Below are 15,004 nucleotides of genomic sequence, written 5' to 3'. Positions count from 1 at the left end.
GAACACCAGCCACATTGGATTGGGGCCAACCCTAATGATCTCATTCTAATTTGATTACCTCAGTAAAAGACCTTACTTCCAACTAAGGTCAGATTCTAAGGTACTGGGGGTTAGGGCTTCAACATATTTTTTTTAGGGGACATAATTCAATCCTTAACAAGTGGGTGCAAGGACGTAGGTCCAAGGCTGGCAAGTGGGCCTGGATAAAGGAGTGTGAGGAAATTAGGATGCTAAGTGGGAACGTCAGGGGCCCATGCTGGGAAGGAGGTGAGTAGGTTCTGAGTTCTGGAGATCAGGGGTTTGAGTGGGGGGTAAGGCAGAGGGCTTGCAAGTGGGAAGTAACAGAGACAAGTCGGTTCAGCAGGAGCCACGTATGAGAGAAGACTGGGAGAATGAGACTTCAGGGTCTAAGATTTTTGGATTAGTGATGAGGCTGGAGGTTTGGCTTTGACTATGGCAGGTCAGCTGGAGGGAAGGTAATTCGTCACAGCTGAGGTCATCCCCAGAGCCCAGGGTACCAGGAGCAGTTTCTCCACCCACATGGAAGAAAGGTGACATCAGGGAAAGGGACGGAGAACTGTAGTCGCAGTTGTTGAGGAAGGCGGGGGAGCATCCTTTAGCTCTGGAGATGAGAGTGTGGAGAAAAGGCAGTGTATTTGGAGGGGAAAGACTCCAAGAGTTCCTGAGGGAGATGGGGGTACAACATGGAACAGTCCTGACGCTCGGCGAACATGGGAACTCCTGCTGGGACCGCAGCACTGTGGCACAAGCAGCCTCTTTTGCTGAGGACTGAAAGTAAAGGGCAAGAGGGAGGGAAAGAGAGGGAAAATGAAGGGCCCAAGTATTAACCAGATGCTCCATGCCATGCTAGTCACTAATTTGCTGAGCAAAAGATGCCTTTTGATTTATCTTGTATCTTCCTCTTAATGTAATAAGGGAGTGGCTGAAAAAGCCCTGCCCTTGAGACATCAAAATGTCCAAGCTGACTTTTGGTCATGGCCCTCTACCCAAGTGAGATTCAGCTTTGCTAGGCCAGAGGGCCCTGGGCTGGATCCCGACTGCGGTTACACACGGAGCCACAGGCAGGGCAGGTGCTTGGCTTCGTTTCCTCGTTCCTAAATGGAGATAATAGGACCGCCCTCCTAGGGCTGCTCGAGTTTTTGGCACACAGTAAGTCCTTAATAAATGTTAGTGATGTTGTTATTACTATATATGTCACAGTCTAATGAAGAAGGAGGGTTGAAAATATGTTGCTCAAAATCGTAGTAACAATGATGGTACAATTCCCTTTTTCTCCCTTCCGCAAAAGATGCAGAATACACCACAATAATCCCAGAACATTTATTTCCATAGGTTTTTGATAAAAGAGCACAATCCCAAATAAAAATACACCACTGTACTTAAAGACAACATTATATAACAAGCAAAAGCTGCCCCGACCCCTTTCCCAGAAGAGAAATTCCAGAAAAGACTCTCCCATCTCCTGACAATTTTACAACATTCATAACCTCATCCCATCTCTCATTTTCTCCAATTTAACTGAAACGTGTGTTCACAAGTTGTGCGTGCGTGTGCATGTACACAAAAGGCTCATTTTACCTACTTGATGAAGGAGCTGAGAAAATGCTTAGGGAAAAAAAGTCATCCCAACATGATGCAGCCAAGCCACAAGGCTTCCTAGCTAGGGCTTGTTTTCTCCTCAGAAGCCCAGACATTCTACAATGTCACTGTGGGTGCCTAAAATTTGAAATCCAGTGGGTTCATGGCCTTGAGTTCACTTCTGTCCTTAACTTCTCCCAGTGCAGGTCTGGAAGGGCGAGACACGGTGGAAAGGGGAGAGCGGGACTGTGTGAGTAGCCCCAGCCTGCTCACAGTGTAGCTGGCGCTCGGAGAGGAGACTCGGGCGCACAAGTGCTCAGAACACGCGGTCTACCTTGGCCTGGTCTGCCTGGGCTGGGGAGAGGAGTCAATTCAAAAGCCCGAGCTTGAGACCTGACTCTTCAGCTATAGCTTCTCGCACCACCTTCCCAATGCTCAAAACTGACCCCCCATGCCCCAGGCACTCTACCATAAGCCCCTGGAGCCCATTTTAAGGTATTGAGCTGGTGGCTTCAGTCTGACCACTTGCCACTTTCATAGTTCCACAGCCCTTCTTGGCATCGGGATGGGCAGTCATGGTGCCTTGATACATAGACCACGTGGCCTGCCTTAAGAAGAGAAGACAGACAGAGGAAGCTGAGGCTGTTGTTCCAGCCACTTCTGAATCCTAGGACGGGCTCCACTGAAGTTCTTGTGGGAGGGTCGGGGAAGGGGGCTTGTCAGGCAGATGCTTTTGCTGCTGTCCGAGCCAGGTACTCCTGTTTTGCTCTCTCCCTGTATTCCTGCTCCCTCTGAATCAACCGTACGCGATCCACATGCCACTGCTGCAGTTTCTGCTCATAGGTGGCCATGTCTTCTGCTTCATAGGTGGGGAGCTCTTCCTTGATAAGCTCGGTGGTCAGAGTCAAAAGGCTTTCTGACTCAACTTTGCCCAGAGCCTGAAGCTTAGAATGTAAGGCCTGTGGGAAACAAAGGGGGAAAAATAGATAAAGGAGGAGAAAGGTGGAGCAGGCGGGAGAATACAAAGAGGAATACAGAAGAGATTAGGTCAGTCACAAAACACGCACATTTTGCTTGTAGGAAAGAAACACTTTGTTGGGAAGTTGTCATGCTGCCTTTCATCCAGGCCCTGTTAGTTTTTGCCATTTTTTTCAGCTCGGCAATTTTGCTAAGATGCACCACATGTGATTTCTCCCCTTTCACTCACAAACAGTAAATGGAACTCCATGTGCTGTGTCTCCCTGTGTAATTTCTTGTCTTAAACAGCAAAGACAGCACAGCTATAACAAATCCATGTTTCCACTCTGACCTATAGCAAACTAAGCAGCAAACTCCAAGAACAAGGATTCTAAAATGCAAACAAAATGGCAGATGCATCTGAGGAACTGGAGCAAGCCCATCCGTATCTGCTCCTTCAGAATAACTGAAATAAATGTTCGCATTATTGGTGTTCCTTTCAACAGATGGAAATCATTTCCAGGAGGTCTCACTAATGGCATGCTAAACAGCTCCCACGAGTGCTCGCGCTATTATAAGCTTCTACCTGCTGTGCTCTGTGGCAGGTCAGCTTTTACGTACCGACTGCTTACAGCTCCATCTGAAATGGCAGCTTGGTTTGGTTGGTATTGCATTTCTGGAGAAGTATTAAAAACATTAATCTATTTAAGTACTTCAAGATGTGATCATCAGAGAGCCACTTAAGGCCCCAGCTTTAGCTTATAACACACATCCCCATGTTCTACAAACAAATGCAATTCACCGGTAGGTGATGAGGCCTGTTCCAATAAAGGGGGTGGAAGGTGGGCAGGGGACATGGTCTCCAAGGAGAGGCCAGGGATCTACTGTGATGTGACCCATAAAAATGACTTCAGACTACTAAAAATCAGCCAATGGGGAGAAAAGGAAATGCAAAATGAAAACGATTTCATTCTGATATCATTCTCCACGTGGTTTGAGGCCAAGGAGACAGCTTAGGACGCTAGAACAAGGGCTCAACTGACAGTCAGCACTCTTTTGTTCAAATCTAAAGCCAGCCTCTTATGGGCTAGTTTCTCTTAGCCCTGTTGTCATGTAACTTGGAAAGAGCAGTCTCTACCACCTAGAGCTTTTGTGAGAATAAACGAAATGCACTGGTGCCTAACATACAGCTAGCAATCAATAAATATTCATCCCTTTTCTTTTCGTGATTTTCATAAAAATGCATTGCTAGAAGAATGAGGGCTGAGAACTTAACGCGGGCACAAGTTTCTATTCTCTGAGACAAAATATGTAAGAAATAGGAGAAAGAAGTTGTAATTTTTAGGAGTGGTGTGGCAACCTTGGTCAATGTGAATGTGGTGAATGATAACAAATGAGGTGAAGTAGGCTTTTTCCTCAGCCTTTCTAAATCTACAAAGTTAGGCAAAGTTAAGAGGAAAGGACAGTTATCTACTGCCAATTCTCTGTGTACCTGGAATATGGATTAACCTTTCTTTCCCAGTTTCAAATTATAAAAGAGAGGCTGGCACAGTGGCTCACGCCTGTAATCCTAGCACTCTTGGAGGCCAGGGCAGGAGGATTGCCTGAAGTCAGGACTTTCAAGACCAGCCTCAGCAAGAGCAAGACGACCTCATCTCTACTAAAAAATAGAAAAACTTAGCTGAGCGTTGAGTCCCAGCTGCTTGGGAGGCTTAGGCAGGAGGATTGCTAGAGCCCAGGAGTTTGAGATTGCAGTGAGCTATGAGGATGCCACTGCACTGTAGTCTGGGCAACAGAGCGAGACCCTATCTCAAGGAAAAAAAAAAACAAACCAAACCAACCCAAAACAAAAAAACTCACAGCAGAATCCCCTTTATAACATGGGGAAATAGGTTCAATATAATTACTGAAAAGATTTAAATGTAGTAATCTAGCAAAGTTTACATCTATAGGTCCCAAAATGACACAACAGGCCAGCTGGTATGGATGGGAAAGCTTTTTGCTCTGTACAAAGAATTCTCACTTAGGCAGCACTTTTTTCTCTTTGCAATAAATAGATGAGAAACAAAGCAAGGAAGAGGCCAAGGGTTTAAACACTGAACATGGTTCTATTTCCTTGATACTGATCACAGAGCATTTTTGGATGTATAGAGTTAGAAGCTACCAAAGGCAGCTTGAGTGCTCAGGGCTGCCTGGAAAGAAACACTGGAAACCTTTACATCTTCCACGTAGTACATGAGAGTATTTCTAATGACGCTAGTGAACAACACAAAGCTGCCAAGGATGAGCAATGAAAGATGTCTGCATCTTACCTCTGTATACTCAAATGTGGCTTTGTAATGTCTAACTGGGTTTCTAGGTTATCAAGCACACTTAGTGCAAGAGGGAGAAATGGCCAGATACTTTCCACTCAGAGTGGAAGTCAGGTTATTGCTATGAGGAGGCAAGCTATTATCCACCCATCAGGCACATATCAGGGATGAGTGGGTAATGACATGCTGCCTTAGTGAACAAAACTGTGACTTATTAGCTCAAGTACAAAAAGGAACATAAAAATTCCATTGGTTTCTTTTAAGATCACTTCTTGTGTGAAGCAATAAAAACGTAATTTTTGATGTCAGTTTTTAATGCCTTTGTGCGTGACATTGATGCATGAAAAGAGTACTTGTCCATCAGCACAGCAGTGTAGCATGTTTTATGCACAGCTAGGAGACATGCAATTCTGCTATGATTCACCTTAAATCGTTCCAGGTATTGGGGAAGCTTGGACTGTTCTGTTTCCTCTAAGTCCAACTGCTCCACCACTTCTGACCCCTGATTGTCTTCACCTTCTTGGGACTGTTCCTCTGAAGCCCGGTCGGCTGGAGAAGTCAGAGTCTTCAGCACTATGTCCAGCACGTTGAGCTGCGGAGCAGAAAGAGGGTCAGTGACTAGACATCTTACGGTCCTAAGAGAACATTGTGAAGGCAGGCTGGAGAAGTGCAAGAAAGGAATATGAGATCTTATAAAACCGTAGGAAATATAAATGGTTGCATATTTTCACGTTAGAAGCATCCTACCACATGGGCATGGAAAACGTAGTGCAAAATAAATGGTACAAATAAGTAAGCTAAGAATTACTTGTGTAAGTGAATCAGCACAATGGCATTTAAGTTCACTTTTGGTTAGCGGGGTAGGAACTCAAGCATTATGCCTGATGGGCACTAAACTAATACCTGCCCCTACCATGTCTTTCTTCCTCAATCAGTTTGGAACTGGGACAAAGGAAAAGGCAGACCACTACTGACCACAACCAACACAAGGCCATTTTGAATGCATGTTAAAGCCTCTGGATATAGGTGAGGCTTCCCTCAGAGAAAGATTTCAGCTCACAGTGTGTCTGTAAATTAAGGCTCACTCTAATCCACATAAGATGCTAGGAAAGACCAAAGATGCATACATGAAATTCATTTTAATGAGGTGATTTCTGTGACTAAGTCAATTAAAAACAGAGGGCTTCTTTTTGTTTTAACCCCTCTCCCTTTCCTGTTTTACTTTGAGGGATACCTCCCTTGGCCCACAGACAGCCTAATCAGCAGAGATGGGGCAGGAACAACAGCAAGACCAGCATAAGCACCTGCTCGGATACCGATTAATCCTGTCCATGTCACATCACAACAGAAGTCCAGAAAACAGTCCAAGGCCTTTGAATACTGCTAATCTAGTATGCCCAAACTGGACACATACCATGTTCTTGCTCACATCCAAACCACATTTATATTAACTCACAATACAAAGAATGCAAATCTGGCTCAGACTGGAAAGAATGTCTCCCCGGCAAAGGATTTATGTATAATTTTGTGTTTTCAACCACTAGCACTGACTATGGCAGGGTTAAAACAACTATACTTAGAAATGTGTATCTTTTATTATAAACGTCTGGCAAAGAACAAAATGATTCATGGTACATTAGCATAAGGTGCCAGCATGGGCACCAGACTCGCGCATCTCAGGACTGAAATGAAAGCCAAGAGGTGAGCCCTGGCAATTAGCGTCAAGACAAAACAGGTAAGTGGCTCCAAAGCAACCCTTACACCCTGGAAATGAGACAACCAATGTCCTTCTAGGCCTCACTCTGGCTATAAAAGCTGCTTGGACAGGAGCGGACTCTGTGGCTGCCTGTGGGGCGTAAGGCTCGCCATGTCTCCCAGACTCTCAGCTAAGTCTAGTAACTTCACAGCGTCAAGGGCCCTTGGTGACTAAGAGGGACGAGCTCTGGGGCTGGTGGGAAGACAGTGCTCTAGTCCACACAAAGCGAACGCCTTAGAGCTTTGAAAGGAACACCTGATCCAGATCTCCTCAGCAGCACACGTTCACCACAGAATGGCTTAATGGAAGGAAAGTAAGATCACTCCATTTCCAGGCCCCAGATTCATTTCTTGAAGGCTTTTATGGGATAAAAAATGCTATGTAGTCTCTCAGGACCACACGAGGGTACAGAAATGCCAAAAATATTTAAAACAAAATTTTACCCTTTCCTGAGTTCCCACTGAGATTTTTTTTTAGGGGGGAGTGGTTTATAGGGATAGACAGTGACATAGGTGGTATTTTATTGAATTCAGCTTGAATTTCAGGGGAGGGGAACAGTTTTCCTCCTAGATGATGAGCTATAAATCACTATTAATCTTATTTTTTTGTTAGTAGCATTGCAAATGTTTGTGTTTTTCATTCCTTTTCAACTAGATAAGTACATATTCCACAGAAACATAGAAAATAGGGGTGGGGGAAGCCAGTAAAAACAAATTCAAAACTCAGCTTATCATGAGGAACAGAAGATGGCTAAATCTGACTGAATTAGGGCTGAGGAACACACCGCTTCTCTGCACAGCTTTACGTCTTCTGGGGAGGAGGCCACTTTCTCCATCACTTGAAGGGCTCTGTCAAGATAGCCTGGTTTCCATATCAGAGGCATGTTGTGGTACACGGCCCGTAGCCCTTGCTGCAATTCCACCTTCCCTGAAGCCAAAAAGAATAACAAAGAATGCTCAGCTGTGTCCTCCCCCCATGTCTGAGGCTGCAGACTTGAAGGCACAAGTGAATATCTGCCTGGCAGCTCTAGAAACAGAGAAGGAACATTTCAAATCTGTACCGAGGGCCTCAGCTCATCCAGTCACCTGGGGACATTTCAGATGGATGATGAAGAATGTGGTAAAATTCACTGTACACATTTTTTAATACAAAATTGTGTGAACTTTTCTTCTCCTTCATTTGGGCTGGTGGAGATTATCATGAGAATGTATGAATCAGTGGGCTGAAGGAAATTTAGAGAGGTTGATATATCTGCCTCTTGGTAGGGCTACCCTTAACAAACAAGTCAACCTAAGTCCCAGCTACTCAGGAGGCTGAGGCAGGAGCATCACTAAGCCCAGGAGTTTGAGGCTGCAGTGAGCTATGATCATGCCACTGCACTCCAGCCTGAGCAACAAAGAGATAGCATTTCTTAAAAAAAAAAAAAAAAAAAAAAAAATCAACTGAAATACTGTTTTTGTTTTAAGAACAAAATCTCAACAAAAAGAAATTCCACAACTTTCCTGCTATGAAAATCTTGTCAACATCTGACAACTCTCCCTGCTAGGAAATGTTTGACATTTTTTGAAATGCTCCAGAACACCCAAATCTACTGTCTTTATGAAAAAATAAATCTCATTTCTCCTTTCTTTTCTTTATTTAAGCTTCATCGGTTCTTAAATCCTAGAGTCCCTGCGACCCTTTGGACCTCTAGACATGAATGTCTCTCTTGGTACCTCAAACCACCACGACTGGAGCTGAAGATGTGGATGCCAGACAGCAGGGTCCTCTGGTAGGGAGAGGGGCTGTCTGGATTCCTGTGGAGCAGAAACCCTCTCTGCACTAGTGACCAAAGTCACCTTGAGCTGCCAGGTCTTAAATCCACCTTCACTTATCTTTCCTAGAATGGAGGATTTGGGAAAGCCATAGCAGGACATAAACAGACAAAGCTTATCAGGCGCCAGCTAATTTTAGGCCTTTAAGGTGCTTGGGGCTAGACTGCAGTTACATTCTGGGCAACTGCTTCCATCAGGGTTGAGTGAGGCTGCACAGCACATGACACAATGAAAGCAAAGAGCTTCTGACCTGATGGTTGCTGGTCACAAAGGACCAGGGCCTCTGCTCACAAACAACAAAGTACATTTTCTTAGCCCTGCCAACTTCCTGAACAATCCATGCAGTATAATAGTCCTGAATGCTAATCCGAAAGCCACAGAAAACACATGTAAATCAATATCAAAAGTAGTGGCAAATAAGGAAAAAATGGTTTCTAAAAAGAGTGGTCAACTCTTTTGTTAGACTGATAAACAACTGACAGACTCTAAAATTTTTCTGAGTTACTGTAACAGAACTGGCAGCCAAGAATGCCACACTACATTGTGTTAGCAAAGATCAACCTCAAAAGCAATCAAACTTCTATAACTTTGATGATTGTCAGAAAACAAAGGGAAGCAGGAGCAACGCATAATCCAGAGAAGGTGCTTTCCCAGATGCCTAACTGCATAAGAGAGAATGGAAGAGTGATGAAATAATGTGCATTTAATGAACCTCTGTAGATCAGCACAATATTTTATGTACATTTAGGTTGAATGTTATTTGCCCGGATCCCACATAACTGAGGTTCTGAGGCCACTTCTCAGAAGGCTTTGTTTTCTTGACCTGTCTGATTTTCAATGCAATTAGGGCACAAAAGTAAAGCCACTATCTCACTGTGTGGTATAATCACACTGTACACCAATGAGCCACTCTACTTTTCCCAAAATGCTACTACTTACGCTAAGTTTCTCTTCCCTCACATGAAAACAGTACCAAAGACACAAGTTCACCTCTAACCCTTAATTTCTTACCTCCTGGACTTTAGGTCTAAAGAGACAGAAAGATTTTTATTAATACTGGAAAAGATTCTACTGGGTGGTTTTCCCTAAAGAGGGCCAGAACTTCCCTTTCTTCATCCTTGTTCACATTGATTCCCCCTACCTATCACCTATGGCCACCAAAACTGGTTCTCACTATGCCAGTGGTGATATGTTTTCAGAACCCTCTTCACTCTCTTATGGAGGCCATTGAGGTCTATTTTTATATCTAAAAATGAAGGCTGTTATTGGATTCCCCTAGTAAATTTAAACCAAATTATAATTTTATCAAGAAGTATAAGCATGCATCAACTCTATCCATGAAGAACAGTATTTGTAAGATCACTTAGCTTACCAATAAGTGCATAGCCATATAACTGGGAACTCAAACCCACTGAGTTCTTTTGTTTCAGGCCTGGAATTAATAGGGATGCACCAAAGTTCCTCTCCTCTTCCCACTGCAACAGAATATACCAGATCATGGGCCTGAATACTTTATGAAAAAAATGTGATTTTTAATGACATGAAGGAAAAGAACATCTTACCGTATTAAGTAAAAAAAGCAGAATAACAAAGCTATATATACATAATAATCCTAATTTTGTAAGGAAAAGGTATTTATGTCTAAAGAAAAATACAGAAATGTCCAAAATGGTAACAGAGTTTTGTGTAGTGAAATTATGAATAATACTGATTTTCTTCTTTGCACTTTTTTGCTATTTTCCAATGAACAGGAGTTCTTTTTACAATCAGCAAAGCAAAGCAAAACAAAACCAAACAAAAACAAAGTATACCCTCTGGACCAACAATGACTTGAGACAATCAATAAAGATTCAACATGCTGTTGGCCCTGTATTCACTCACATTGCTATGGCCTGATGGAGCAAGCTTTTGAATTTTAAACAATTCAGTAACGATAAGACTTCTCCTTCAGTGTTAGAATAAATACCACTATTAAGTTGCTTTTAGATAGATTTGTGCCTCTCAAAAACAAATTAGGCAATCAGAAACACTTAGTGATCATTTCTTTCAACCCAGGGTGCAAAATTACACTTTAATACAATTGAAGCCTTTTGAGACACGGGGGGAAAAGGGCAAAAACATAAGCATTGCTAAGCCTGCTATGGACTAGTAATAGCAGTGACTGGAAGACTTGCTGGATATGCAGGGTTCGGAGGAGCAACTCCCCAGACGACAGGAGCTATGATCTTGGTGCTATCTATATGAGCACACCTTGGCCAGAGCTGGAGCCCTCCCTCTGGCTCCAAAACATACCACATTAAGCTCAGGTTGCCAGGCAGCAGTCTCTGCACCCACGTCAGGGAGGAAGCAGAGAATGAACTGGGTCTGCAGGCTGCCATTGCAGCCAGGTGTGAGTGAGGCACCCCAGGTGTTAATAGGCACCGAAACTTCTTTACTGTGAATAGCCGTTGTACAATGTAAGTGTGATTTCTTGAGGTTTTCCTAAATCTTGAAAAAACAAAGACCTTGAGAGAAAAACAAAATCTCTCCAGGCACTTCTATAGCACAGATAAATTAAGGACCAGGTCATTTTACTTTCAAAAGCAAACCACTCTACATCTAGGGAAATTTGATTTTCCCATATAAACTGCATGAAAAGTAGGCCCAGTGAATAATAAAAGAGGAGGCTTAAAAACATTTTTTTTTTTTTTTTTTCACCTTGTAGAGAAAAACATGAGCTACAGTATCAGGATATGATAGGGGCTTAAAAGCCAAATGAGCAGTAGCTATCCTTGATGAGCTAGGAATCAAGCGAGGGTGGTGGTGGTGACTGGGATGGTGATACTTTGAAAAGATTTTTTAAAAGGTGATTGAATACATCAAATAGATGAATGTCTTAGAAATTTTAGGTTGGGTGCAGTGGCTCATGCCTATAATCCTAGCACTTTGGGAGACTGAGGCAGGAGGATCACTTGAGGCTAGGAGTTTGAGACCAGCCTGAGCAAGACCTCGTCTCTACAAAAAGTAGAAATATTAGCCAGGCGTAGTGGCGCACACCTGTAGTCTCAGCTCCTCTGGAGGCTGAGGCAGGAGGATCACCTGAAACCAGGAGTTTGAGGTTGTAGTGAGCTGTGAGGACACCACAGCACTCCAGCCCAGGCAACAGAGCGAGACCTCATCTCAAAAAAAACCAAACAAACAACATATTGATGATTATCTATTGTAGATACTATAATGGACTAATTCAGATGCTATTTCACCAATGTCCTCAAAGCTTTTCCATTTTTTACTTTGCCTCTTCCATTAAAACAAAGCAAAGCCTCATTCTCCCACTTACCCTCCCTCCCTCCACTCCTCCTTGTAGCTAGACATCTCAAAAGAGTTACTTACCTATACTCCTATCTCCTTTCTGCACCTCTAAATCACTCTATAATCCACTCAAATTTGGTTCCCTGCTCCATTACTCTGTGGAGACAAAGGTTACTATGTAGGACCTCCATGCCTCCAAATTCAGTGAGCTTTTTTCACGCCTCATCTTTCCTTACCCTCTCAGAAGCATTCTATTATACATTGTTGACCACTCCCTTCCCACAGATTCGGTGGTCCAACATATTGCTGATTTTCCTTCTTTTTGTTGTCTGGCTCACTTGTAGACATTTAGATATGGATGTATAAATCAATCTCCAAAATTATTATCTCCAGTCCAGATCTTTCCATTAAGCCTCTAATTTCCTTAGTGAAATATCTGTTTTTTTTAAAAACTCATCGATGCTTTTAATCAAGGTCACATGCAGACAGCCACCAACTGCAACAGATGCTGTTGAAGGAAAAGCATAAGGCACAGTGATGGGGTGCAACAAGGACACCCCAAGAAAGTGACTGGAGTCACCCAGTGCAAAGCTTGTTGGTGGAAGAAGATCAAGGCACCTCTCTTGGTGAAATCTCTTGACTGTCTCAAGAGCACTTCAAAATGTAACACATTCAGAGCCAGATTAACGATTTTCCTTATAAAACCTGGTCCTTTTCCAGACTTTCCTTTGCAAATACATGGCACCCCCGCATCCAGATATTGGAGTCAGAAACTGAGGAGAGACTATTTGACCCCTGCATCCCTGCTTCCACCTCCAGTTCCTCATCTTGTTGTAGCCCACTGGCTACTCTAACCTCACCACATCCTGGTCCCTACCCTACCATCATCTCTTGCTCGGACTACACAACAGCCTGACCATGGCCATCCTCGCCCTGCTCTGATTGCCTGTCCACAGTACAGCCAGAGGGATCTTTTCAAAAAACAAATTTGAACATGTTACCCTCTCTGCTTAAACCTTTTCAAGGGCTTTTTGCCATTCTTAGGATGAACACAAAACGACTTAGTATGTCCTACATACTCCAACCTTACCTCACCCACGTCCTCCCCACCATTTCCCTGTCGTAGCTACGCTATCTTCTTCATCCCCTTTCCGCTCACCATGTTCTTTCTGCCACAGGGCATTTGCACATATTATTTCCTTCTCTTGGACTCTTCTTCCCCACTTCAGCCAGTTAATTACTCATCATTTTTCAAACACTAAAGAAATACTTCCTTAAGGAAGCCCCTTCTAACAATTTAAGTTTAAAATACAAAAAAAAATCCCTCCCTACAATATAGGCTGTTCACTCCTTTGAAGTGCTCATGATGGTCATATTTTACACTTGTATGTTTGTTTTGTTTTAAACATCTGTATTCTTCCCAGATTGTAAGCAGGTAGTGTTTGCTCACCACTGTATAACTAGCACTTGGCAAAATATGGAATGAGTAGGTGTTCAGTATAGAATGAATTAATAATGAACGTGGGGTATGTCGCAGGCTATGACACTCATCTTAGAAAGGCATAACATGCCATCAGTTCTTTAGAATGTGGGCTGTACTAGACGACCTTTTCAGTTCCCACCCAGACTGGGATTTTTTGATGTTATAGTTGAGGTTAAGGGCAGACTGCAGAACCAGACTTCCTGGCTTCACCAGGTGGCTTTATTACCTACCAGCTGGGTGGCTATTCTGTAACATCTCTATGCCCTGGTCTCCTTATCTGCAAAGACTTGTGAGGATTGAACACAGTAATAAATTTAAAACATCAAGAACAGCCTAGTGTCCAGTAAGTGCTCCTTAAATATCAGCTATTGTTGTTATTACTGTTGTTGTTCTTAGGACAGCAATAAGCGATGACTAAATACCTGAACCTAAGAGCTGAAACCAAAAACTTGGTATTTTGGACCTTCCAGAACAAAACTGCCCTGGAACAACCTCAGGAAAATACTGATACAAATGAAATAATCAGGACTTAATACCCCAGGTCAAGGTCAAAGTTAGCTGCCTCAGTGTTTCTTTGACATGCCATGTCCAGTTCTCAGTGACTATCAATGATCCATTTCTGAATGTTTGAGGTATACTCAGCCTAGCTCAAGTTTCAAAACATGCACAAGGACTTGCATTTGAGTTTCTCTCAAATGGAGACACATCCAGTTTCACTTTGCTAGAAACCAGTAACTAAAATATAAAGAATGAGCACTCATTCCTGCCTGAGCATGGCCACAGAGCTGCACATCAGATACCTTGTTCCAGATTCGGAGAGCAGGGTTTCCTCTCTGGCCACCTCATACCTAGGTAAAGCTTACAGTACTGCTTTTGGGCAGATCACTTACACTGAAGTCTGTCTTCTTTGCCAGGCAATGATACAAAACATAGAGGGAGAGAAGTTGGGTGGAAGGCGCTTCAAAGGCTTCTTGCATCATGATCTCAAAAACCACTGATAAAGCACCTAGCAAGAAGATGAAAGTAAAAATTAGAGGAAATTAGTTGTAGGTAACATTACCAAATCTCTAACGATAAACACTCATAAAAAGTAGGGCATAGTTAAAAAAAAAAAAAACGAAAAACAAAAAATAAGAATAATTAAGAAGGGAAAAATGTGGGCGCTGGTCCTAGTTCTTCCACAAATTAGGTCTTTCCCAAGCCTTTGGCTTCTACTGTACATACTGTAACACACTAAATCAAGTGCTACTGCACCATCTTCCTAATAATAAAAGACTATTTGCCTCATTTACTTCAAAAGAATTTTGGACAGTCCAACAAGATGATACATACGAAAATGCTTCATAAATTGTGAAGTAAATATAAGGCACCATGTCTGTCAGCTAGAGGAGCTAAGGCAGAAAGAAAGGAAGAGGCATATATATTTTTCAAGGTCATCCTGACAAGCAGGGCAGAGAGGCTGGCCTGGTTGCCCCATTCTCTGCTCTGAAGCCTTCTCATTGATAAGGCAGAAGAGGAAAACTGCTAAAGGAAATCCTGAATCCGAGGTGTTATTTCAAAGAAAGAAAAGTGATGACTATAAAAAAGAAAATATGGCTCAGTTTCAAAGACTTGAAAGAAGGGAAAGGAAAATGTCACTTATAAATATAAGCCCCTAGGTTGGGCATGGTGGCTCATGCCTGTAGTCCTAGCACTCTGGGAGGCTGAGGCTGGAGGATTGCTTGAGCTTAGGAGTTGGAGACCAGCCTGAGTGAGACCCCGTCTCTACTAAAAATAGAAAAAATAGCCAGATGAC

General features: G+C 43.0%; 1 protein-coding gene across 1 annotated transcript in view; it reads right to left on the bottom strand.

Moving 5' to 3' along the window:
- Positions 1-1,350: 1,350 nt before the first annotated feature.
- The window catches only part of MRPS27 (mitochondrial ribosomal protein S27), a 124,186-nt gene continuing 110,532 nt past the window's right edge, over positions 1,351-15,004 (bottom strand). Inside the window, exons 7-11 of the mRNA XM_012664592.1 lie at positions 14,100-14,215; positions 9,811-9,913; positions 7,409-7,551; positions 5,293-5,460; positions 1,351-2,558 (exon numbers count right to left, since the gene is read on the bottom strand). Coding sequence (XP_012520046.1) covers positions 2,319-2,558; positions 5,293-5,460; positions 7,409-7,551; positions 9,811-9,913; positions 14,100-14,215 — 770 coding nt within the window. The 3' untranslated portion in view covers positions 1,351-2,318. The remainder of the gene's footprint in view (positions 2,559-5,292; positions 5,461-7,408; positions 7,552-9,810; positions 9,914-14,099; positions 14,216-15,004) is intronic.

This window comes from Propithecus coquereli, unplaced genomic scaffold (assembly GCF_000956105.1).
Source record: "Propithecus coquereli isolate 6110/MARCELLA unplaced genomic scaffold, Pcoq_1.0 Scaffold9, whole genome shotgun sequence".
Lineage (NCBI taxonomy): Eukaryota > Metazoa > Chordata > Mammalia > Primates > Indriidae > Propithecus > Propithecus coquereli.
Note: the sequence above shows the minus strand (reverse complement) of the source record. Positions and strands in the feature narration are given on the sequence as shown.